We start from the raw sequence: 26,543 nt of genomic DNA, 5'->3' as shown, positions 1-26,543 counted from the left end.
CCCCGTGAATAAGTCATGAGGCCCAAGGAGAGCCCACAGCAGGTACAAAGGAGGCAGCGGGGGAGAGGGAGCCAGAGATCGGGGCCGGGGGCAGGAAAAGGGCTGGGATAGAGCCCCGAGGGCCTGCTCAGGGGCCGGTGGGGAGAAAGGAGCGGGAGGCCTCTGGACACGCGTGGGCTTCAATCCACCAGAACGTGTGGGCTGGAGTGCAAGGAGAGGCGGGTCCCAGGAGGGGCCTGGGAGTGGGCACGCTGAGCCAGTGAGGGCCAGGAAGGGGCCGCTGGCACAATGATGCCCCAGAAGAAAAAGAGGAGGAAGAAAGACATTGATTTCCTAGCCCTGTATGAGCAGGAGCTGCTGAACTACGCCTCAGGAGACGACGAGGAGGAGCTGGAGCACGAGTACTACAAGGCCAAAGGTCTGCCGGGTCCTGGCTGTGGGGTGGGGGGCCCGGGCAGGGGCAGAGGGGCCCATCCGATCCTACCCCTCGCTTTGAGAGAGTTTAAGGTTCTGACTCGACCCCTTTCCTGCGGACTATCCTGTTGGGTCTGTACTGCACCCTCTGGGTGCACGAGGGCCCCACTGTACTGAGGGCCACAGAGTCGCAGTGGCACAGAACAGATGAACAGAAGTGCCCACCCTCTCCAGCTCCTGTACCTCCAGCCTGCTCTCCGTGGGGCGACCTGCATGAGGCTGTGAAGGGCCTGTGGAAGGAGACCTGGGCGCTCATCACGTGCTCAGCAGGGGCTTGGGGCTGCTGCCCGCTGTGGCCGACAGAGAGGGGTCCCTGGGACTTTGAGAGGCAATGCTGTGGTCCACTCAGGGAGGGCAGTCGGTGCTTTGGACCCACGGCCCTGGTCTTTTAGTCTTCCTGTCCTCTGGGGTACATGGCAGCTGCTTGGAAATACTCTACCTTCATGTCAAGTAAACCAGAGGAAGGCTGAACTAGGGACCCAGGAGCCAGTTTTGGCTCAAAGGGGGCTTTTGCTTGCTTTGGTTGGTTTTTTGTTTTTTTGCTTTGCTTTTATAATTTAAAAAAAACGTTTGACTGTGACGCCTATTAGGCAGTGGATTTATCACTCACGTGTGTGCGTTTGCTCAGGCATTGTCTGACTTTTTGCAACCCCATGGTCTGTAGCTTGCCAGGCTCCTCTGTCCATGGAATGTTCTAGGCAAGAATGTTGGAGTGGGTTCTGTTTCCTTCTCCAGGAGGTATTCCCGACCCGGGGATTGAATCCACATCTCTTGCACCTCCTGCACTGGCAAGCGGGTTTTTTTTTTTTTTTTTTTACCATTGTGCCACCAGGATTTCATGCATCAGTGCTGCCTACCTGATCTCTGAAGACATTGAGTTCTCAGTGCTCCCTCTAAACTGTCTCACTACCCTCTGTAAGCACCAGATTCACCCATTCACTCACCAAAGAAGTACTGAATGCGTGTTTTGTGCCCGCCATTGCCTTCTGCTCCTCCTTAACCCCCGTCCGTGGGGAGTTCCTGGATTATGCCCCATCCGTAGGACTTGTTCCCCGGCCAGGTCTGGCCTCTGTGCGGGTGGGGCCCTCCTTTATTTGTCCTGACCCCACCCCACTCCCAGCGCAGACCCAAGCTCAGAGAAGGAGGTCACCGCCGTGGCACCGTGAAGGCTGTGGCTCTCCTGGGGCCCCTTTCCCGGCTCCATGTGCCAGGCATCTCCTGGGGTGGAGGCGTGGGTTGTGGGGAGGGACAGGGGGCCTAGAATGAGTGAAGTGTTGCCACCTTTTCTCAGGATGTGTGGTCCAGTGGCAGGGAGGGGCATTGAGGCTAGGTGTTAGGGCAGCACTCTTGATAAGTACTCTCAGCTTTGGGGTGATTCACCCTGGCCAGCGCGACTGCTGGTGAGAACATTCGAGAACCTTTCTCAGCTGCCACAATGTCCACTTCTGTTCATGGGCTCTGCCTGCCTCAGTGTGACTCACAGCGTCCCTCTTTATCCTTCTCAAAGCATTTTCACTTCCATTCTCACTTTCAATCCTCAGGATCCCCGAGTACAGTCCAGGCAGGTGTGATTAAGTCTCAGGTTAAGGACAGAGGTTCCAAGAACTGAAGTGACTTCAGCAAGGTCACAGGCAGGAAAGACAAGAGCTTCAACCGTTCCCAAGACAAGTTCCCACTTCCGGTCAGGATACTGTTCAATAGAATCATGGATTTAAAGCATCAGGCACCACGCTGAGCACTTTACTCAGGTGGGTTGGTTTCATCTTCACAACAGCTCAACGATGTGGGTTGGATTCCCCAAAATCTTCTTTCTCAGATGCGTCAAGTGAGGCACCAGGAAGCTAGATAATGAGCTTAAGATCACAAGTCTATTAAGTAGCAGAGTTAGGATTTGAATCTCGCTGGTTTGGCTGGTCCTTGCCCTTGTACTGCCCCATCTGGACTGTGCTAAAAACAGCTGGAGACGAGCAAGCCGAGGTGAGTGTCCCTGTGACGTTCCTAAGAGACAGGACCGACTGACTCTGCAGTCAGCTGCAGGGTGGGATGATAAATGTGGATGGTTCTGACCGCAGTCACATTCTGAGCTTTGCCTTCACTGTCACGGTTACCCTCTCAGCTTTCTAACAATGTGTCACCTACACCCTTTGAGCACTGGGTTCTTCCATTACGTGGAGAATCTTGCTGAGTGTGATGGGGAAGAAGAATAGGGAGGAGGAGAAAGGCCTAGGTTTCCTTCTCTGCTCCTCGGGTTGCCTCCAGGCTACACTGGAGTTCATCAACAACCAGAGGAAGGTGAGCAGCTCTCTTGATGTTCTGAGGGTACACGTTGAGCCTGGTGCATTGGTCTACCCCCTGACCTACATAGGGCCCATGAGGACAAGAGAGTGACTCCTCCAGAATCCGCGTTTCAAAGAGACCTCAGAGGCTGTCTTGCCCAAGCTGCCAGCCCTGGGGCCCTTTTTCTCTCCTGTGTCTCAGACAGGGGCTGCCCAGCATCTGTGGGGATACAGTTTCCCAAGGCAGCCTTCTTGGGGGATGTTGTTAATGAAAATGGTGATAGTCATGTTGAAGACGATATTGACGTTGATGATCACAACGATGGAGATGATGATGGTGGTGATGATGGTAACAGTTTATCACTTATGGAATCCTTATCTTTCATCCAACTGAGGGGAGTATCTGTGAGATAAATTCCCGAAAGTGGAAATAGGCTAGGTCAATGAGTATGAAAGTTGAAGACTGTTTGATTTGGTTTAATCCTTATAATCATCCTACAGAGAAGAAATTATCTCTACTTCAGCGATGAGGAAAGTGAAGCTCAGTAAGAAATTTGCTTGAAATCATAGAGGCAGTGATGGTAGAACTGAGCTTACATACTGGTCAATTTATTTCGTAGTCCACATTCATTTCATTGATTGTTTCGTTCATCCGTCTTTCCATTCATTCATCCGTGTAATTATTTATTGAGCGTCTTCCATTTGCCATGCTCTGTGCTAGGAGAAGCCTTGTTGCTGTTAACGGTTCTTCTTTGTGCTGATCAGGGGATTTTACTGTTTGGGATCCTTCCTCTGGACAAAACAGAATTTTGTTTTCTTCCATGAGATATTTGTCTTCTCTAAGACAGTTCTTCAGCTGTTTGAAAAACTTTTAAATTAAAATTTTTAAATCGAGGAAACATACACACACATTTGGGCTTCCCAGATGGCTCAGTGTCAATGGTAAAGAATCTGTTTGCCAGTGCGGGAGCCTCAGGAGATGCGAGTTCAATCTCTGAGTCAGGAAGATTCCCTGGAGAAGGAAGTAGCAACCCACTCCAGTATTCTTTGCCTGGAAAATCCCATGGACAGAGGAGCCTGGGAAGCTATAATCCCTAGGGTTGCGAAGAGTTGGACGTGGCTGAGCACGCATAGAATATTATATATATATATATATATATATATATATAGCACAAAACTCATAAAGGTACAGCATGTTGAATTATTACAAATGTGCATGCTTGTGTAACCACCATTGAGGAAAGGACATGGAACATTTCTAACCTCCAGAAAGTTCCTTCACTATCTTTCTCAGAGGTAATAGCCCTCCTAATTCTATCACCATACTTTTGTTTTTTGCTCTTAAACTCCATATACATGGAATTATATAGCACATTTTTATGTGTCTAGCTTCTCTTTCACTCAACATTATATCCAAGAGATTTACCTATGTTGTGACTTGTTACATAGTTTGTTCATTTTTATTATTTGTGTATTATTGCATTTTATAAATATATCACCCTTTGTTTAACCATTCTATTGTTGATGGACTTTGGCGTTGTTTCAGTTATTATGGATAAACAGGCTACAGATCTTGTACATCTCTTTAGATGAACACATGCACTCATTTCTCTTGGATTTATAACTGGAAGTAGAATCACTAAGTCATAAGGCGGGCTTATGTTTAGTTACCAGGGCTTGTACCAATTTACACTCTCAGCAGCAATGTATGGGGCTTCCCTGGTGGCCTAGCAGTACAGAATCGCTTGCAATGCAGGAGATCGCCTGCAACGCAGTAGACCCAGTTTCGATTCCTGGGTCAGGAAGATGTGCTGAAACAGCAGCCCACTCCAGTATTCTTGCCTGGAAAATCCCATGGACAGAGGAGCCTGGCGGGCTCCAGTCCATGGGGTTGCAAGAGTTGGACACGACTTAGTGACTAAACCACCACTACCACCAGTAATTTATGAGAGTGCCAATGGCTCCACATTCTTGAAAATACTGAGTATTTGTCCACCCTTTTAATTTTAGGCATTCTGGTGCATATATGATAGTGTCTCATTGTATTTTAATTTGCATTTCCCTTATGAATAATGACGTTGAGTCTTTTTCCATTTGGATATCCTCATTTATGACATGCCTATTTAAGTATTTTGCCCATTTTTCAACTTTATTGAGACATAATTAACAATAAAATGAATCTACTTTACATGTGTTGTTTGATGCATATTGACAAATGTATACATCCCTGAAACCGACTCAATGGACATGAGTTTGAGTGAACTCCGGGAGTTGATGATGGACAGGGAGGCCTGGCGTGCTGTGATTCATGGGGTCGCAAAGAGTCGGACACGACTGAGTGACTGAACTGAACTGAACCTCTTGCAACATTCATACACAGAGTATTTAAATTATCCCGCAAAAGTTCCATGTGACCCTTCCCAGGCAAGTCCCCCTAACTTCAACCCTAGACAACCAAGGTCTGCTTTCTGTTAGAAGAGATTAGAGTTCGCATAACTGGCATTACTTCTTGTGTAGTAATTTTTATCTGATTTCCTTTGCTCAGTGTTATGTGCTTGGGATTCGTTGGCGCTGCATATGTCAGTTGTTCATTTCTTTTTATTTCTAGCACGTAGTAGGAGTCCACTGAGGAGATATACCACCTTTTAAAAGTCCATTCACTTTTTGATGCATTTAGGTTGTTTCTAGTTTAGGGTTATTATGTATATAGTTGCTGTGAACATTTGTGTGCAGGTCTTTGTATGGCTGTGTTCTTATTTCTCTTGGGTAAATATCTAAAAGTTGAATTTCTGGGTCTTCTGGTAAGTGTAGGTTTACGTTTAAAACAAACTGTTGCCCATTAGAACAATCGTGTGGCCTTTCTTTTTCTTATTAATTTGTGTAATTCTTTACATCTTCTGAACATCTGTTCTTTGTTGGCTACAAGTAGACTTCAGAGATATTGTGGATTTGATTTCAGAGCCCAGCAATGAAGCAAATATCACAATAAAACAAGTCACACCAAGTTTTTGGTTTCCCGGTGCCTATAAGTTACGTTTACCACCATATAGTCTGTTAAGTGTACAATAGCGTTATGTCTAAAAAAAGTGCACATACCTTAGTTTAGAAATACATTTTGCTAAAAAAATTGCTAGCCATCATCTGAGTCTTTGGCAAGTCATAATCTTTTTGCAACAGTAACATCAGAGATTACTGATCAGAGATTATCATAACAAATATAATAATAATGAAAAACGTTTGAAATATTTTGAGAATTACAAAAATATGACACAGAGACAAGAGTGAGCAAATGCTGTTGGAAAAATGGTGCCATCAGACTTGCTTGACACAAGGTTGCCACAAACCTTCCATTTGTAAGAAACAAAATATCTGTAAAGCACAATAAAGCAAATTATGATAAAAACAAGGTATTATGGGGGTATGCCTGTGTGTGAATTCCAAATATCTTCTAGACTATGGCTTGCCTTTTCATCTTCATGATGGCTTAATTTTTTGTTTTAAAAATTTTTATTTGTGTATTTATTTATTTTGGGCTGTGCTCCTTTCTCTAAACCAGGCAGCTAGAGACCGTTATGTCTTCTCTCATGTGGTGTGGTTCTAGAATTTCCACTGTGCTCCTCATTTTCCTATTGACTCAGTTTGAAAACATCCTTGCATAAGTGAAAACCATGTGGGCAACACTTCAGGTCCTGGAGTTATCTCGGGGAGGGGTCCAGGAGCCGTTTGCAGATCAGAAATCCCTGTGGTGTAGACTGTGAAGAGTGAAGGCTTTGGTTACCAGAAGAGACAGGGAGTCACACAAATGTACTACTTCCTTTCTCCTCCTCACGGGGACTTTCATCAGAACCAGGGGATCAGAAGAAACCGCATCAGCAGCAAAGAGAACAAGCTTGAAGGGCACAAAGAGAGGAGACATCAGTGCCTCTGCCTAAAGGGACTCATTGGCAATTCTGCATCCCCCATCCCTAGGATGGGTTAGCCTAAGATCGCCATGGCAATGCCCAGGAGGTCACAGGAAGTGAGGCCTGCGAGGCAGCCTTGTGCAGAGGGCAGAGAGGAAGGTGAGAAGCAGGGGCAGGCTCTGAAGAAGATCCTGTCTAGGAGGTCATCCATGTACTGTCCTGGAAAGACCACAGATGGGCGTTGGGAGCCTGGGGCTGGGCTCTGGTGTTGGCATTGTGTAGTGTGTGACCTGGGCTTGTCCCTTTGCCTGCAGGTTCCTCGCCTGTAAAATGAGCATGCAGCATTAAGTGGGAGACTGTGGTCTCATGGCAGGACTTGATGTGGGTCTGATCCTGACTTAGAGTCTTGGGGGTTGCAGCAAGCGTTCCAAGAGTCCTCTGTGCTGGGTATCCCCGGTGGAGTCAGCAGGAGCCAGGTTTCTCTGAGCCCACGTAGGATTCAGAGTTCTCTTCTGAGCCTGCCCCCAACTTCTCCTTTCCTCCTCCAGTGTATGAGGTGGTCACAGCCACGGGGGACGTTCGTGGTGCAGGGACAGACGCCAATGTCTTCATCACCATTTTTGGAGAGAACGGGCTCTCTCCCAAGCTCCATCTCACCAGCAAGTGAGTCCTGACTCAGCCTTGGGGGGTCCCGGGTTGGTACTGGGGGTTCATGCAGTCCTGGAGCCCATGAGGGAAGACACCTGTGTCCACAGGTATATGAAGTGGCCCGGGCCTTGCTAATGACAGGCCACGTGCCAGCCAGGTCTCAACCAGTGAAGCTTCTCTGTTGATTTTTGTGTGTATAGTCATGCTTACTTTGGATCCCAGAATTCCAAGTATTCATATCAGCTGTCCTTTGATGTGGGAGAATAAATACTCAGGATCAAGAAACAAGGTCTAGGCCCAGCTTTACCATTTAATTGCCATATAACATTGGCCAAATATCTTTGCACCCAAAGCCTTGACTTCCTCATATCATCCGGAAGTGATAATCACCTTTTACCAAACTCATAGGACTTTTCGGAAGAGAAGAGAAGGTCATGCATGATCTTAAATGCTCTGCACCTATGTCTCACCCAGGACCAATATTATACCAAACCTACTTGCCCACTAACGCACACTCAAGTCAGTGCGTGTGTTTGTATAAATGCGTGTGTGTGTGTGTGTGAGTGTGCTTGTGTCCTCCATGTCACTGTGGCCCACTGAGAGCAGAGGCTGCTTCCCTCCTCCCCCCACACCACGCAGGGGCACACAGGGTTACTACACACGGAAACACTAAAGTGGAATCATGGAATTCCAGAGATGGCCAGGGCCTTACCTGGGCAACTGGTTTTCACCCTGTGCTAAGTGGAGCAGGGTATTGGTGAGCTGGTTTGGGGCTCCCAATACCCTATCCTCCCTTTCTTTGGAGCAGCTTGGCCTATGCTTGTCTTATCTGCTGAGTTTCTCAGTTAGATTCTATTTGCACCAAGGATGCTATAGCCAAGAAAGATTTGAAAATCACTAAATCTGTTCCAACCTGCTCTTGGGAAATCTGGGGTCTAGAAGAGAGAGGTGAGCAGCTCTGGATCATAAGCTTTTGATGGTAAAGCTGGTCCTCGAACCCCAGGGTCCTGATGCAGACGTTCCCTTGAGTACATGACCCCGTGGCCCTGGAGGGTGTGCGGGAGTCTCCCCCCGCAGTCCTCCAGGCGCTCCAGTGTGTGATCTCTGGGCTTCATGGCTCCACACCTCCAGGTGTGGTGCGGGGAGCGATAGAAGGGTGGGGTCCACAGGCCTGGAGATCCATAGACTCTGTACTTAGCAGACTGACCAGGTCCAGCAGAACGTGTTCGCCCTGAAAGCTGACCTGGGTGTGAATGTGACTGTGTTGAGGCAGGCATAACGTCCTATTTTGTCCATTTCCGCAGAACAGGGTAGCCGCCTCCTTGTACTGCTTGCCCTGCTGAGTGGCTCGCTTGTGGAAGCCCTTTGCTCCAGTGCTGTGGGCACGGTAAAGAGAATACATGAAAATTCCATCCTTTTCGCCATGTGTCCTCCCAGACCGCAGCCCTCTAGGGAGAAGCTGCTGGACCTCGGGGAGTGGGCTAGCTTGGCTTCTAGAGTCCCCAGCCTGTCTTTTTCCAAACAAAGAGAATCAGCCCCCTTTTGCGGTGGTTCCTCACCACCTTTCCTCCTCTCCTGCTTCTGCATCCTTAGACTCTCCCCTCTCACCTTTTTCCTTGTCAAAATGCCCTCTCAGGAAGGTCCCTGGAGTCAGCTTTTATAGCCCTGTGTGAAGGTTCATCACTGAGCCCCCTCTCCCTGGGAACCTGAGTTCCAGCCTTCCTTTTCAGTGGGGAAGACAGACCGCGTCATGGGAGAGGGTCTCAGGCAGCACCAAGCCGGCAGGGTCAGCCGGTCTCCAGGCAGTGCTGAAACTGCAGGAAGGCAGCCAGCTTTTCTGGGATAGCCCTGCACATAGGCGTCAACATCCCCCCATTACTCCGAGGGTCTGCTGATGGGGGGCTCTCCTGTGTCTGTGTCCTGACTCTGGCTGGGCATTGGGGGGCAGAGATTAGACCAGGACCCCAATCCGGCTGGGACAGAGGGTTCTTCAGGAGCTCATGGGAAGTGGGTGGTTTCTGGGATGCAGGCACGTTATGCAGCATAAGCTGTTTGTCCTTGGAGAGACTAGAGAGGTGACGCCTAGAGGGATGCTAGCTGGAACCAGAGGATGATGGGAGATCTGCCTTGTACCTCCAGCATCTACCGCAGTTCTTTGCAAAGAGAGCTCCCTCAATGATTTGGTATCAGTGTGGCTAGATCAGGACTTTACAGGGAAGGACATGCAATCTGGACCTCGAGGGGTGAAAAGGACTCTGATAAGAAAGGATCAGAAAGAGGGTACTTTAGACGCGGGGGGACAGCTTGCAGAAGTACGGAGGCCACAAGAAGCACTGCAGGCCATTGGGGCTGCATGGAGGGGCGGAGAACACGGAGCTAGGAAAGGCGGGGGAGGACCAGACGGGAGAAGGCCTGGCTTGAAAGTCAGTTAGTGGAGATCTGCCGTACTCTGCAGCCAAGGGCGAATCTGACCATAGTGAGCAGGATAAACGGGGAAGTAGGAGACTAGAGCCTGGCTGCTTTGCAAGGCTGCTTTCAGAGTTCGCAAAACCTGAAAACCTGTCTGCACAGAAAATTGCAAAGACACAGTCCTCACCATCCGAAACCCTTCTGATTCAAGATTGAGAGCTCAAGTCCGGGTGGGAGCGTTGCTTTCTGAGGAAGCCCAGGTTGCCATGTGACCCAGATGCAGGTGGCTGCAGAGGTCACAAGACCTGAGAGGTTTAGATGCAGCTAAGTGCTGCCCGGCTCAGCCCTCCCCTTCCACCATCCCTAGGGTCTGGATCAGTATGCCTGCTGGTCTCCAAACGCTCTCCTCTCAGTGTCCAGTGCTATTCTCTCGTCTCCTCGCCGTGTCACCCCAGACCCATATCCACACCCATCTGTCACCTGGAACTGAGCTCTTTCTCCTTGTTTTACACCCACAAGCACACACACATACGTGCACTCCTATGCACGTGCCCACATACAGACAAAGTACAAGGCTTCCCTGATAGCTCAGTTGGTTAAAGATCTGCCTGCAGCGCAGGAGACCCTGGTTCAATTCCTGGGTCAGGAAGACCCCCTGGAGAAAGGAAAGGCTACCCACTCCAGTATTCTGGCCTGGAGAATTCCATGGACTGTATAGTCCATGGGGTCACAAAGAGTCGGACACAACTGAGCCACTTTCACTTCACTTCACTTCATTTCACAAGGCATCTTGGGGTGCATCAGACTTCACTGATAGCTCAGGGCATGAGAGTTCACATGGAGGCAACGTAAACAACTTAAAACAGAGGGTTAGACAGACCGTCCCCCCAGTTTTAAAATTAAGCCACCATCCTTCCTGGAATTTCTCCGCGAACCCTTTCTCTGCAGCCTCTGGCCGCATCTCTCACCCTGCCTGTTTCTCCCTCATGCTCTTTTCTCTCTCCTCAATTCTGCTCTTTCCTGCGGCTTTTCTCTTCTGCCCCAGGCCTTACCTTCTACTCTCTTGTGGCTTATCAGGATTTTTTCATCTCCAGTACAAAGTCATTCCTGAGGCAAGAAGAACCTTGCTGCCTGATGTTAACGTGCTAATTATTCTCATCCTCATGGTCTGGGGTCTAAATTCCTCGGCACACATCAGACCCTCTCTTAGTCAGCCAAGAGTGTGACACGCTCACTTCAATTCCCCTACTAGCTGATCTCTGCCCCGCCCTCCACACCAGTAAAGTGACGGCAGCTCTGGATCCCAGAGGAAGCCCCATTCTCTGTTACTCAGGACCACCCCCCAGCACTGGATCCCATGTTCAGGATATGGCAAAAGGATGGAAATCTCATGTATCTTCTGGAACACGGTTCTCTTGTTGAGAATTCACCACCCAAGAGTGTGGGTGAATCCTGGCATCTTAGCCTGCCTGGCAGTTAGCTAAAATGCCCTGTGCGCGCCTGACAAGGGTGGGTTCCCTGCAGAACAGCAGGCGCAGGTGGGGGGCTGTGTTGGGATTCATTTGAGGATTGACCAGCAGCCGTGGAGAACATGCCATCTCCCGCAAGGAAATGTTTCTGATGTTTCCTTTGACCAGGGGCCCTCTATCCTTTGCTGTTTCCCCTTCACCTTCAGTCAGATTTCTGACTTACTGGAAGCGGGGGATTTGGAGTCTGACCCTGAGTGGGTTGGGGTAGGGGCTCATTTGGAATTGTCCTGGCCCCTCCCTGAGAGGAGGGAGTCCATGTGGCCCAGTCTCTACAGCCCTCTGAACAGAGACCCCGTCAATACAGAAGGCCTTGCTCTTTTTCTTTTCTCCTTGGCTGCACTGTGTGGCTTGAAAAATCTTAGTTCCCTAACTAGGGATTGAATCCAGGCCCCACCTTGCAGTGGAAGTGCAGAGTCCCAACTGCTGAACAGCCAGGGAATTCCCCAGAAGGCCTTGCTCTTGTCTGCCAGGACGCTGGTCTCCGTTCTGTAAACACTGTGGGTGATGTCTCACATCCCACCATGCCCTGGATGCTCCACTATGGTCCGGAGATAGCGAAGAGTGCGCCCTCTGCCCACCCCGGCAGATCTTTCTCTCCTTGTTTCCCTTCTTCTATCTTGGTTTTAAATTTTGTCTTTTGAGCGACTGTAAAACAACATGGAGAAGGACAAACAGGAAAAGTACAAACACGCTGGAAAGTACGGATCCACCTTCCACCTGGTTGTATGCACAGGCCCTTTCTGAAGACGCAGAGCTCTCTGTGCTGGATGCAGCTGTTGGAGCCGGAACACTTGTGAGAAGCACCCCGGAAAGCCAGCCGCTTTCTTTCCAAATCACCTTCCTCTTCCCCTACTAATCCGCACTGGTTGTTCCCCAAATTTTAGCAGATGACACTCGGCGATCTTCAAATTCATTCTAAAGAATTTACCACGGGCAGCTGCAGGCTGGATGGAGTGGGGCTGCTAAAATAGGGACTGTGCTTTTTTCATAATTGTGAAAAAAAAAAAAAAAAAAAGACATGCTCCCTTCAGGAAACCGAAAAAAATACAGACAAGATTAAGTAACCAACACGTCATAACAGTCTTATCATGCAATGTTTTTGGATAAATCCTCCCCCTCTATTGTTTTTAAATTAACTTGGTGTTCCTTATGTATTGATTGTTCTGTTTGTACATTTTATTTTTAACCTGTTCTTCCTTCTATGCCCATTTCATAAACCTGTTTCTGTTTCATTAAATATTTTTCACAATAGAATTTTTGATGGCTGCCTAAATTCCATCATATAGCTTCCCAGGGTGACTGTTTCATGGGATATTTATATGATGTAGAGACTGCTGTCTATTCAAAAAATCAATTTCCTTGTCTCGTATACTGAAACAGAAAATACCTCTTATTTCCTTGTTTTTCATTCACACAGTCCTGATGCCCAGAATCAATGTTCACAGAATGCGGGTGGTGTTGCTATTCACCCTTGGAGGTGAGATTCTAACAGGTTCAAGCTGCCAGCCTGGGGGCGAACCATTTCACTCCAGCACAAGCCAAAAGTTCCCACCTCTCTCTCCTCCTCCAGCCCTGTGCCCAGAGTACACCCCTGGGGCTCTTCCCCCTGACAAAGTGACCTCGGTGTACATTTTCACATGATTCTGTGAGCTTTGCACTGCTTTAGGAGGGCCCTGGGCCCCGTGTCTCACAATGTGCCCACCGTAAGGAAGTTTCTCCCCAGACCAGACTGTTTGCCAACCGGGTCTGTGTACAGAACCAGAGCTTCTGTGTCTCTAGAATCTTAAAAGCCTTTGGTTACTGAGAGAGTCTGAGCCTTGTTGCCTTGGGGAGAAGGCCCTTCACCTCCCTTTTTATTTTGAAACAGGTGATGCCCAATAAAAAGGCACATCTTCTTTATTTTTCTTTTCCTGTGGGCTGTGTGCTGCTGCCGAGAGCCCTGGCTGGGAGCACTGAGGGAGGCCTTCACCATGGGGGCAGGAAGAGCTGCGAGCAGGCCTGGACTCAAACAGAGGGAGTCCTGGCCCACACAGAAGACAGAGCAGATGTCCACGTGAGATTCCAGCTTCGACTCCTGGAGGACTCAGTTCTCTAGCCTTCCTGTATCTAAGCTGATGGATGCTAGGATGCTCCCAAGTCTGGACTTGTTTGGGCACCTCATTGAGAAACATCTCAGGTGTACTTGCTTCTGTTTGCACCATCTGTGGGATGCCAAATATGCATTCCTTCCCTGATTGCTGGTTTGGGTTGAGTGTTTCCTTTCTTGTTGGAATGGCAGGACTGTGGACCACCACCCAAGGTTTGCATCCACTTGGGGCTGCCTTTGCAACTCTTTCAGCAAGAGCAAGGCAGGTGGGGAAGAGAGGCCAGGAGGCCTGCAGATCCAAGAGCACCATGGCATTATCACACCTTCCTTCCTCCTCCACTCTCCCAACCCAGAGCAACCACAGACGATTGGATCATGACTTTGGAGAGCCAGGTTCTGGCCCCAGCTCTACTACCAATCAGCAATTTACTTGTTTGTAAAATGGGGCTAATGTTGCTCACCATACTTGCCTCACTGACACGCAGCAAAGATCCCACGAGAATCAGGGTGTGAAAGCAAGGAATGCATACTAGCCATCCTTGCCTTCCACCTCTCCAAACCATGTCAGAAAGGAATCGACTGCCAGTAGCACTTCCTGGAGTGGGACGGTGGAGGAAGTAGGATTTGCCAGCCCTTGGCTCTCCTCCTGGGCCTCTGAGCCAAGTGTTGATCTGTGTTAACTGTGTACACCATTGCAGGAGTGAATCTGCCTTTGAGAAAGCCAACGTTGATGTGTTCCGAGTAAGAACCAACAATGTGGGCCTCATCTACAAAATCAGGTGAGAGTTTGGCCTCTGACAGGGCGGGGAGAGATGAAGGCAAGTAGAATAGGAACTGCATTCATTATTGACACTTGGGTGTTGACTGCTTTCCTGGTGTCATCTGAGCAGTGACCAAAGGTGACCACATCTTCCCCTCCCACCCTGAGTCATGGTGCTGTAAACCTGCCCACTAGAGATTCACTTCTTTGGGTTATGACAACTTGAGACAATTTTTCACACACTTGGGGGAAATAAGCTCTGAGAAATCCTAGCACAGTGGTTAGCAGACTCTGCATCCAGATTGCCTTGGTTCAAATTTCTGCCCTGCCATTGACCAGCTGTGAAACTTCAGGGAGATTCCCTCTCCAAGCTTCAGTTTCCTCATCTATAATAATGGTGCCCAGCTCCTAGGGCACCATTAGGGTTAGTGAGGACTCAAGAGTCAGTGTTTAGAACAATAACTGGCACACAGTAAGCACGCAGTGAGTGTTAGCAATGCCAGGTCATATTGCAGGGTGCCTTTTGACGGAGATCTCCCCTGACTTTGTTCTCTGGGGGAATTTTTATGAATGTGTGAGGAGGGATAAGTCTGCCAGCCTGGTTGCTGAGCAAGGGCTTCAGTTGTTCCTATTTACCCCCCCTCCACCTCCTACCCATCCCCAATCAAGTTCATGCCCATCTGTCAGCATGTCAAGATCACCTGTGGTCTGACTGTGCCCAGACTAGAGGGCCTGGACAGGAGTGAAATGCTGCCTCCAATCACTCCTTGTTTTTCTTCTTCCCACTGGGAAATATAGGGCCGTGAACTCTTTTTACTGGGAAAATAAGGGATGTATAATAGGCTCTGGCACTGGTTGTGTCAGGAGAAGGGGGTTATGAGCAGGAAAGGGGCTCTTAAGGGGGAAGGCTGGGAAGAGAGTGTCAGTGTGTGGGAAAGACAGCCCCTAAGCTGAAGTCCTACTGTGTGCTGGGCTCCGTGCCAGATAGAGGCATGCATTCTGTGTGTATCGTGTGTGTTAGGGGCTTTCCAGGTGGCACTAGTGGTAAAGAACCCACCTGCCAATGTAGGAGACACGGGAGACACAGGTTTGATCCCTGGGTCAGGTAGATCCCCTGGAGGAGGGCATGGCAACCCAGTCCAATATTCTTGCCTGGAGAGTCCCATGGACAAGGGAACCTGGCAGACTACAGTCCATGGGGTCGCAAAGAGTCAGACACGATTTAGTGCCTGAGCGCGCACACACACACACACACACACACACACACCATCTGTTGGGGGTGTGTGCTGTCTTGAGCTGTGGTTGTCCTGTTAAGATCTGCAAGTGTAAGGCCTCACTATAAAGGAATACTTGGTACAAAGTGAGGTCACCCAGGGATCAAGTTCTGGGAAAGAAACTCGGCCTCAAAGGGGAAAACTAGCCTGCCAAGGATGGAGAGGACTGCAGGAAGCGGAAGATGATCGGGGCGGGATTTTGAACATTCTGGGTCTCTACAGGAGCCCCTGGCCCCACGCAGTACTGATCACTTAAAACACGGCTAGCCCAAACCAGATGTAAAAGCAGGTGCAAATACACTTCAGATCTTTGAAAAACTAGCGCAAGATAAAGAATGTAAGATATCTCATTAATAAATGTTGACATGGTTACCCACTGAAATGATAAATAGATTAAATGAAATATATTATTAAAATTAATTTCACCTCCCCTTTGTTTTCAGTGTGGCTACTAAAAAATCTAAATTACCTATCTGGCTTGCACATGAAGCTCATGTGATGTTTCTATGGGGCAACACCAGTCTATGTGGCCATGCGGGCTCTTCTGGGTGGTAGGACTGAGTAGCTGAGTGAAGGGTATGTTTTGGGAGTCACAGTAAGAGGGAAAGCTCCAGACAGTCCTTCTGCAAGCCTTGGTGATCCTCAGTTTTCCATGGAAGGCAATATTTCCTTATGGGCAATGTAGCAATCCACATTCGTTAATAAGCACATCCACCTTGCAAGGAATCCCCATTTTTCAGATGAGGAAACTGAAGCCTCAGAGATGAAGAAATAACAGAATCAGGACGGTTGAGCCTCTGTTTTGAGAAAACATTGCAGGTATTTCAGTATGGAAGGGGCATTGTCTCTGTCTTACCAGTGATGGTGTGGGTGTCCACCTCTGGCCCAGGGTCGAGCATGACAACACAGGCTTGAACGCCAGCTGGTACCTGGACCGTGTGATTGTGACCGACATGAAGCGGCCTCACCTCCGTTACTACTTCAACTGCAACAACTGGCTGAGCAAAGTGGAGGGCGATCGCCAGTGGTGCCGTGACCTGCTGGCCAGCTTCAACCCCATGGACATGCCTCGAGGTCAGTGTCCAGAGGCTGACTTGCCTGCCATCCCTCCCTGCCTGTGCTGGGCTCGCCCAGGCTTCTGCCTTGCTCTGGGTGGCCCCACCGCTCGTTGCCACCTCTCCAGGGTCTTTTTGTTGACTAGGACACTGGTGAGGCCCCAGCACTTCCTTGTGACCTTTTCAAGAGCAAGTTCTGGGGGCTCACAGAAGCGGAAGATGCAGGAGGCCCTGAAAGCGTGGTGGAGGAACAGGCACAGCCCTGAGCATACCCTGTGTTTTTTTGGTCTTAGTGGTTTGTTTAGTCGCTAAGATGTGTCTGACTTTTGCAACCCTATGGACTGTAGCCTGCTAGGCTCCTCTGTCCATGGGATTTCCCAGGCAAGAATACTGGAGTGGGTTGCCATTTCCTCCTCCAGGGGATCTTCCCGACCCAGGAATCAAACCCAGGTCTCCTGCACTGCAGGCAGGTTCTTTACCGACTCAGCTGTGATCAGCTCCTACCTATGGAAAGTTCCCTCTGAGTTCAAAAGCAACTCTCCCTGGCTTCCTAGTCCATCGTTTTTCTTCTGACACTTGAGGAAGGTGAGTTCCAGCCAGGGCAGGATGGATTGGATCACAGCCTGCCGCTTCCAGAGTTCCCCAACTCCTTCTGGTTTTATGAGGAGTGAAGCAACTTATGTCAAATGCATTTCTGGCCCAAAGAGTTAATTCAGTCATTTTAACTCTGCAGGAACAATGGGAGGCAGGGAAACAAAGCATGTAAAAACACATCTGTATTCTCTATCCTATTTTATCACCCCTTTGTCTCTTAAAATCCTGACCCACCCTCACCCCATCATTGATACATATATGTCCTCATTTCCAAAAATGGAGATCTCACATGTGGGTACCATCATCTAATATCCTGCCTACATAGAGCCAAGGGCCATCAGAGGGAAGAGGAACTTGGTGGCCAAGGAAAAAGAAGTGACTTTCCCACGGTCACTCAGTAGAACAGCAGAAGGCTCACACACTCCTCCCTCCAGCATGTCCCCAGTGGTTTCCAAGTGCCACTGGCTCTTGCAACTCACCTGGGCACATAAACATATTTGTTATTCTAATGATGATCTCCCAGCTCCCAGCCAACCTTGAAAATTTGCCCTATTCCTGTGTAGTTCTCATCATAGTAACTTGCAACTTCTTTGATTCTTTTTTTAAAAAAAAGATAAGTTATCCATCTTTTATTACAAAATAAAAATTTGATCATTGCAGAAAAATTAGAAAATACAGACATACGAAAATAAAAAAAAAAAAGAATACCTTTAATTCCATCACCTGGAGAAATATCTGGTCTTACATTTAGATCTTTAATCCATTTTGAGTTAATTTTTGTGTATGGTGTTAGGGAGTGTTCTAGTTTCATTCTTTTACAAGTGGTTGACCAGTTTTCCCAGCACCACTTGTTAAAGAGATTGTCTTTTCTCCATTGAATATTCTTGCCTGCCTTGTCAAAGATAAGGTGTCCATAGGTGCATGAATTTATCTCTGGGCTTTCTATTTTGTTCCATTGATCTATATTTCTGTCTTTATGCCAGTACCATACTGTCTTGATGACTGTGGGTTTGTAGTAGAGTCTGAAGTCCGGCAGGTTGATTCCCCCAGTTCCATTCTTCTTTCTCAAGATTGCTTTGGCTATGCGAGGTTTTTTGTATTTCCATACAAATTGTGAAATTATTTGTCCTAGCTCTCTGTTTTCATCTGGAGAAATATCACTGGTGACATTTTCGAGCACTTATTTCTGGTCTTTTTCGTGTATATAGTTTGAGAGGATGTGCTGGTACAACATCCCTTGTTTTAGAGCATGTTTATTTCTAAGTCATTAAATGTCACTCAACATCCCTACTTAGAGAAGGCAACGGCAACCCACTCCAGTACTCTTGCCTGGAAAATCCCAAGGACGGAGGAGTCTGGTAGGCTGCAGTCCATGGGATTGCTAAGAGTCGGATACGACTGAGCGACTTCACTTTCACTTTTAACTTTCATGCATTGGAGAAGGAAATGGCAACCCACTCCAGTGTTCTTGCCTGGAGAATCCCAAGGTCTGGGGAGTCTGGTGGGCTGCCGTCTATAGGGTCGCACAGAGTCGGACACGACTGAAGCAACTTAGCAGCAGCAGCAGCAGCAACATCCCTGCTTATAGTGGCTGTGTAGCATTTTGGTGTAGGGAGGAACATACCATCATTTATTCATTGGATACTTTATAGTTGGATATTTATGTTGTCTTCCCCCTCTAGATTTTTTGTTATTATAAAGAGTATATCTAAGTCTTGCCCCAGATAAATTATTCTTTCCCTAAGATCATTTCCTAAGTGGAATTTCTAGGTCAAATAGAGTATACATGGTGAAGACTTCTGATGGGCATTCCTAAAGTGTCCTACAAAGGGCCCGTCAGTGTGCAGTCATACCAGCTGTGAAGAGCACCCACTTCACTTGTCCCTGCCAACAGCGGAAAGTATTGATTAATTTCCCAGTTGAATAGGAAAAAGGGTTTTTCAATGTTCTCTCTTTGGTTAATGGTGGGGTTGAATATTTTCAAATGTTTTATTGGTCATTTGGATTGTGTGTGTTTATGCATGTAAATTGTCTACCTCATGGTCCCTGTGACTTTCTTTTTGATTGAGGTGAATTTCCCCAATTCTCCTATAGACTTAAAGCACTTAAACTCATGATCCAGTGTCATTATCAGGATCAGTTCAATTCAGTTTAGTTCAGTCGCTCAGTCATGTCTGACTCTTTGCGACCCCATGAATTGCAGCACGCCAGGCCTCCCTGTCCATCACCAACTCCCGGAGTTCACTCAAACTCATGTCCATCAAGTCGGTGATGCCATCCAGCCATCGCATCCTCTGATGTCCCCTTCTCCTCCCGCCCCCAATCCCTCCCAGCATCAGAGTCTTTTCCAATGAGTCAACTCTTTGCATGAGGTGGCCAAAGTATTAGAGTTTCAGCTTTAGCATCAGTCCTTCCAATAAACACCCAAAACTGATCTCCTTTAGAATGGACTGGTTGGATTATCAGGACCAGTCCTTAGCAAATTGTCAAGCTTGCCATCTTTCTTTTTTGTTCTCTTAAGTTTCCCCTTTCTTGGCCTTTCCCTTCTTTTAGCTCATGCTCCACCTTCTGCTCTGGTCACATAAAAATATAGTACTCCGCTGTTAGGTGAAGAGCTTCTGAAAATCACCGTTGAGAAAGAATGAATAAACTCAGTGATTCCTCAGCTTTCCATGAGAATGGTCCAGGGTAGCGTTTCCTTAAAGTTTCTGAGTTAGGTTGCTTGACTGGGCCCTCTGTCCTTATATGGGCTGGAGGGCATTGTGTTTTTTAGTATTTCCAGGCTAGATTCTGGGGGAGGGAATGAAAAACATGATCCTCAAATATTCAAGGGACTGCATTGGTAAACAAAAGGTTAAGTTTCTTTTATTTTCACCTGGGATTATATTAATTTGGTGTTTGGAGGTCTTTGATCATCAAAATGGGGAAGATATTTATTTCTTCATTCATGCAGTTTGACAGGTAAAAATCTTTAAAAACATAGGATGTTGGGTATAAAAGAGGGGAGAGAAGAAAGGGGACATTTCCCGTGTATAATCCAAGCCCCTATCCCTGTTCCTCTCTCTCCATCCCCTTCTGTCCATTTTTTAAAAATTATTTTAAAATTTATTTTTAATTGGAGGATAATTGCTTTACAGTGTTGCATTGGTTTCTGCCATACAACAATGTGAATCTGCCATAAGTATACATATATCCCCTCCCTCCTACCCACCAACCCACTCCTCTGGATTGTCACAAAGTCCCTGGCTGAGCTTCCTGTGTTGTACAACAGCTATGCAGCTATCTATTTTACAAATGGTAAAATATATGTTTCAATGCTACTCTCTCAATTTGTCCCACCCTCTCCTTTCCCTGCTGTGTCCACAGGTCTATTCTCTACGTCTGCATCTCTACTCCTGCCCTGCAAATAGGTTCATCAGTACTATTTTTCTAGATTTCATATTTATTCATTAATATATGATACTTGCTTTTCTCTTTCTGATTTACTTCACTCTGTGTTGTAACAGGCTCTAGGTTCACCCACCTCAGTTCAGCGGACTCACATTCATTACTTTTTATGACTGAGTATTATTCCATCGTACGTATGTACCACAAGTTCTTTATCCATTCATCTGTCAGTGGACATCTAGGTTGCTTCCATGTTCTGGCTGTTATAAGTAGTACTGCAATAAACGTTGGGATACATGTGTCTTTTTGTATGATGTTTTCAGGGTCTATGCACAGTAGTGGGATTGCTAAGTCATATGGTAGTTTCAGTCCTAGTTTTTTAGGGAATCACCATACTGTTTCTCTATAGCGGCTTTATCAGTTTACATTCTCACCAATAATGCAAGAGGATTTCCTTTTCTCCACATCCTCTCCAGCACTTATTGTTGGTAGATTTTTTGATGAAAGCCATTCTGAGTGGTGTGAGATGATACCTCATTGTAGTTTTCATTTGCATTTCTCTTATAATGAGTGACATTGAGCATCTTTTCATGTGTTTATTGGCCGTCTGTGTAATTTCTTTGGACAAATGTCAGTTTAGGTCTTCTGCTCATTTTTTTGGTTGGGTTGCTTGTTTTTCTGATATTGAGCTGCATGAGCTGCTTGTATATTTCAGAGATTAATTCTTTGTCAGTTGCTTCATTTGCAATTATTTTCTACCATTCTGAGAGTTGTATTTTCATCTTGTTTGTAGCTTCTTTTTGCTCTGCAAAAAGCTTTAAATTTAATTATGTACCATTTGTGTATATTTCCATTACTCTAGGAGGTGGGTCAAAGAGGATCTTACTGAGATTTTTATCAAAGTATTCTGCTTATTTTTAAAAAATGTTTTTAAAGTTTATTTTTAATTGAAGGATAATATTGTGTTGATTTCTGCCATGCATCAACATGAATCAGCCTTAGGTATATCTATGTCCCCTCCCTCCTACCTCCCACCCCATCCCACCCCTCTAGGCTGTCACAGAGCCAAAGTTTGAGTTCCCCGAGCCATAGAGCAAATTCCCACTGGCTCTCTGTTTACATACGGTAGTGTGTGTTTCCATGCTGCTCTCTCTATTCGTCCCACCCTCTCGTTCCCCCCGCCTTGTGTCCACAGGTCTGTTCTCTATGTGTCTGTCTCCATCGCTGCCCCACAAATATGTTCATCAGCACCATCTTTCTAGATTCCATATATATATGCGTTAATTTGGTTTTCTCTTTCCGACTTACTTCACTCTGTATAAGAGGCTCTAGGTTCATCCACCTCATTAGAACTGACTCAATGCATTTCTGTTTACGGCTGAGTAATATTCCATTGTGTATATGTACCACAGCTTCTTTATCCATTCATCTGTCGATGGACATCTAGGTTGCGTCCATGTCTTAGCTATTTTAAATAGTGCTGCAATGAACATTTGGGTACATGTGTCTTTTTCAAGTATGGTTTTCTCAGGGTATATCCCTGTAGAGGGATTGTTGAATCATTCAGTTTTATTCATGGTTTGTTAAGGAATCTCCATACCTGTCTTCCATAGTGGCTGTATCCATTTACATTCCCAACAACAGTGCAAGAGGATTCCCTTTTCTTCACACTCTCTCCAGCATTTATTGTTTGTAGATTTTTTTTTTGATGATGCCCATTCTGACTGTTGTGAGTTGATATTTCATTGTAGTTTTGATTTGTATTTCTCTAATAAATAGCATGTTGAGCATCTTTTCATATGTTTATTAGCCATCTATATGTCTTTGGAGAAATGTCTGTTTAGGTCTTCTGCCCATGTTTTGATTGGGTTGTTTGTTTTAGTGGTATTGAGTTGTGTGAGCCACTTGTATATTTTGGAAATTAATTCTTTGTTATTTCATTTGCCATTATTTCCTCCCATTCTGAATCTTGTTTTTTCATCTTGTTTATAGTTTCCTTTGCTGTGCAAAAGCTTTTAAGTTTAATTAGGTCCTACTTGTTTATTTTTGTTTTTATTTTCTTTACTCTAGGAGATGGGTCATAAAGGATTTATGTCACTAGAGTATTCTGCCTATGTTTTCCTCTAAGAGTTTTGTAGTTTCTGGATTACACTTAGGTCTTTAATCCATTTTGAGTTTATCTTTTTGTATGGCATTAGGAAATGCTCTAATTTCATTCTTTTACTTGTAGTTGTCCAGTTTTCTAAGCACAGATTATTGAAGAAGCTATCTTTTCTCCATTGTATATTCTTACCTCCTTTGTCAAAGATAAGGTGCCCATAAGATGAGGAATGTGGGTTTATCTCTGGGTTTTCTATCTTGTTCCATTGATCTATATTTCTGTTTTTGTGCCAATGCCATACTGTCTTGATGACTGTAGCTTTGTAGTCTGAAATCAGGATGGTTGATTGCTCTAGCTTCATTTTCTTTCTCAAGATTGCTTTGGCTATTCAGGGTCTTTTGTGTTTCCATACAAATTGTAGAATTTTTTGTTCTAGTTCTATGAAAAATGCCATTGGTAATTTGATAGGGATTGCATTGAATCTGTAGATTACTTTGGGTAGTATAGTCATTTTGACAAGATTGATTCTTCCAGTCTAAGAACTGGAGAAGGAAATGGCAACCCACTCCAGTATTCTTGTCTGGAGAATCCTGTGGACAGAGGAGCCTGGTGGGCTGGCGTCTATGGGGTCGCACAGAGTTGGATACGACTGAAGCGACTTAGCAGCAGCAACCCAAGAACATGTTATATCTCTCCGTTTGTGTCGTTTTTTATTTCTTTGATCATTGTCTTCTACTTTTCTGCATACAGGTCTTTCGTCTCCTTAAGTAAGCTTATTCCTAGGTATTTTTATTCATTTTGTTGCAATGGTGAATGGGATTGTTTCCTTAATTTCTCTTTCTGAGTTTTCATTGTTAGTATATAAGAATGCAAGGGATTTCTGTGTATTAATTTTGCATCCTTCGACTTTACTAAATTCATTGATTAGCTCTAGGAATTTTCTGTTGGTATCTTTAGGATTTTTCTATGTATAGTATGATGTCATTTGCAAACAGTGAGAATTCTACTACTTATTTTCCAACCTGGATTCCTTTTGTTTCTTTTTCTTCTCTGATGTCCATGGACTTCCAAAACTATGTTAAATAACAGTGCTTTGCTTATTTTAAAATCAGGTTGTTTGCTTGTTGTGGAGTTGTAAGAGTTTATCCAGAATATATTTCTAAATATAAACCCTTAATCAGACTTGATTTACAAATATTTTCTCCATTCCATGAGCTGCTTTTTGTGCTGTTTGTGTCTGCTGGTGCACAAACTTTTTCAATTTTATAAAGTCTAGGTCAACTCCAGTGTTCTTGCCCGGAGAATCCCAGGAATGGGGGAGCCTGGTGGGCTGCCGTCTTTGGGGTCACACAGAGTCGGACACGACTGAAGTGACTTATCAGTGACTTAGCAGTTCAATTTTATGAAGTCTAGTTTTCCTTTTGTCATTTATGCTTTTGTGTCACAGCCAGTCATTGCCAAATCCTATGTCATGAAGCTTTTGTTCCATGTTTTCTTCTAAGAATGCTCTATCTTTAGCTTTTACATTTTTGTTGTTGATTCATTTTGAATTAACTTTTGTATATGGGGAAAGGTAAGGGTCCAGTTTCATTCTTTTGCACACGGATATTCAGTTTTTTCAGCACTATTTGTGGAAAAGACTGTGCTTTTCCCCACTGAATGGTCTTAGCACCCTTGTTGAGGATCAGTTGACCATACATACAGAGGTTTGTTTCTGGGCTCTCTGTTCTGTTGGTCTAAATGTCTCTCCTTACGTCAGTATCACATCGTTTTGATTACTGTAATTTTGCAGAAGTTTTGAAATCAGGATGTGTAGACCTCCAACTTTGTTCTTCTTTTTAAAGATTGTTTGGGCTATTCAGGGTCCCTTGATATCCTGCTTTTTTCAATGCAGCTTAAATTCTCATTAACAGTTTTTAACAGTGACACTGTGCCATACTGACTTTGCTGTCAAAGGGCTTTTATTCACTTAGAAAAAAATACAAATAGTTTCTCTCAACCCCAAGTCCTCAGTCCCTGCCCAGGACTCCAAGGCTGCTGGGGAAACCTCACAGATTCTCCTGACTCATCCCCCACGTGAGTCAGCAGGTGTGGGTGTCCCAGTCTTGGCTGGCTCTCCACCACATCTCAACAAAATGATCCAGGCAGACATTGCACCTCCTAATTAAGCATCTCAGTCATACAGACAGCCTGAATAGGGAGTTAGCAGCCATCTCTATGCTCATTTCCTTCCTGGAATGGGTGTCAAGGGTCCTGGCACCTTCTGGGGCCTGGGGAAGGTTGACAGCCACTTTTTCAGTATATATGTGTTGATTATCCCTGGAAACACAGTCTTGACTATCAAATTGCTCTAGAAATTTGGCAAATTTTCCCTCCTGCCATCTGCCTTTTTGCATCCCCGCCTCATTGCCATGGACACCCGACTCACTTCCTGGAGGATTTCTTTCATCCTGTCTATAATGGCTCACCCTCTTGACACCCAGAACCCAGAGGAGACATTGACATTTACAACTGATGAAAGCCCTTGGCCAGGATCTGAGTACAGTCTTCCAGGCTTTGAACCAAAGCATCATCATTAAAAACTAACAACTGCCGTCAGTGATGCCCTCTGAGCTACTGTTAGATTCTCCAGGTCGAGGTAAAGACACGGTCTTTTCCCGCATGGTGCTCACAGTCCTGCGGAGGACAGAGATTGCCATAGTGTAAGTTCCCACAAAGAGGGTGAAGGGCACAGTGGTCCAGAACTCCAGTCTCAAGTCACAGAGTTCTAGGTTCAAATCCCAACAGTGTTACCTACTAGCTATGAACAAAATCCTGCGGCAGCCTGTGTCTTCGTGTGTTCACACTTTACAATCAGAATCTTAAGAGGAGAGTGAAAAGGTTGGCTTGAAGCTCAACATTCAGAAAACAAAGATCATGGCATCTGGTCCCATCACTTCATGGGAAATAGATGGAAAAACAGTGGAAACAGTGTCAGACTTTGTTTTTTTGGGCTCCAAAATCACTGCAGATGCTGATTGCAGCCATGAAATTAAAAGACGCTTGCTCCTTGGAAGGAAAGTTATGACCAACCTTGATAGTATATTAAAAAGCAGAGACATTACTTTGCCAACCAAGGTCCGTCTAGTCAAGGCAATGGTTTTTCCCGTGGTCATGTATGGATGTGAGAGTTGGACTGTGAAGAAGGCTGATCGCCGAAGAATCGATGCTTTTGAACTGTGGTGTTGGAGAAGACTCTTGAGAGTCCCTTATACTGCAAGGAGATCCAACCAGTCCATTCTAAAGGAGATCAATCCTGGATGTTCATTGGAGGGACTGATGCTAAAGCTGAAACTGCAATACTTTGGCCACCTCATGCGACGAGTTGACTCACTGGAAAAGACTCTGATGCTGGGAAAGGTTGGGGGCGGGAGGAGAAGGGGAAGACCGAGAATGAGATGGCTGGATGGCATCACCGACTCTGTGGGCATGAGTTTGAGTGTACTCCGGGAGTTGGTGATGGACAGGGAGGCCTGGCATGCTGTGATTCATGGGGTCGCGGAGAGTCGGACACGACTGAGCGACTGAACTGAACTGAACTGAACTGAGGAGGGAAGTTCTATTATCTGCAAAGAAGGTGGAGCTGAGCATCCATGACCTTGAATAGCCCCCTCCTCTGTTTCTTGGTCTCAGACTAGAAGCTTCCCTTTCTCAACCTGCTTGCTCAGACTGTGTTGGCTCTAGTGTCTGGCAGGCAGTGCTCTGAAAGCTGTTCTCCCCGGTGCTAATAAATCATGAGGAGGTTTCAAGGGACCCACGCGAAATGGGGATGAAGCCTGAGGGACAGGATGAGATATCCTCTCCCCACCTGCTCCACAGTCTGGGGCGGAAGCCAGACAGTGTACAGCAGTTTCTAGGGTTCAGTCTGCACCCATCTACCCCAACAAGGACCCAACAGGACTGCTTTCCCCGGAGCCCCAGTGTCTGCCTGGGATGAAGGTGGGAGGTTCTCCTTGCTTCCAGACTGCTGTCTCAAGTTGGTTAGACAGAAAATTAAACATATACCAGG

General features: G+C 46.2%; 1 protein-coding gene across 2 annotated transcripts in view; it reads left to right on the top strand.

Annotated features, from left to right (window-relative positions):
- The first annotated feature begins 288 nt into the window (after positions 1-288).
- The window catches only part of LOXHD1 (lipoxygenase homology PLAT domains 1), a 192,108-nt gene continuing 165,853 nt past the window's right edge, over positions 289-26,543 (top strand). For both annotated transcript variants that reach the window (XM_088833409.1, XM_055416819.2), the window contains exons 1-4: positions 289-418; positions 7,201-7,315; positions 14,023-14,103; positions 16,248-16,432. In XM_088833409.1, the coding sequence (XP_088689535.1) occupies positions 289-418; positions 7,201-7,315; positions 14,023-14,103; positions 16,248-16,432 (511 nt within the window). The remainder of the gene's footprint in view (positions 419-7,200; positions 7,316-14,022; positions 14,104-16,247; positions 16,433-26,543) is intronic.

This window comes from Moschus berezovskii, chromosome 28, assembly GCF_049115385.1.
Source record: "Moschus berezovskii isolate FMDL1 chromosome 28, NW_MosBer_1.0, whole genome shotgun sequence".
Taxonomy (NCBI): domain Eukaryota; kingdom Metazoa; phylum Chordata; class Mammalia; order Artiodactyla; family Moschidae; genus Moschus; species Moschus berezovskii.
The sequence above is the reverse complement of the archived record's forward strand: the minus strand, read 5'-3'. Positions and strand labels throughout refer to the sequence as shown.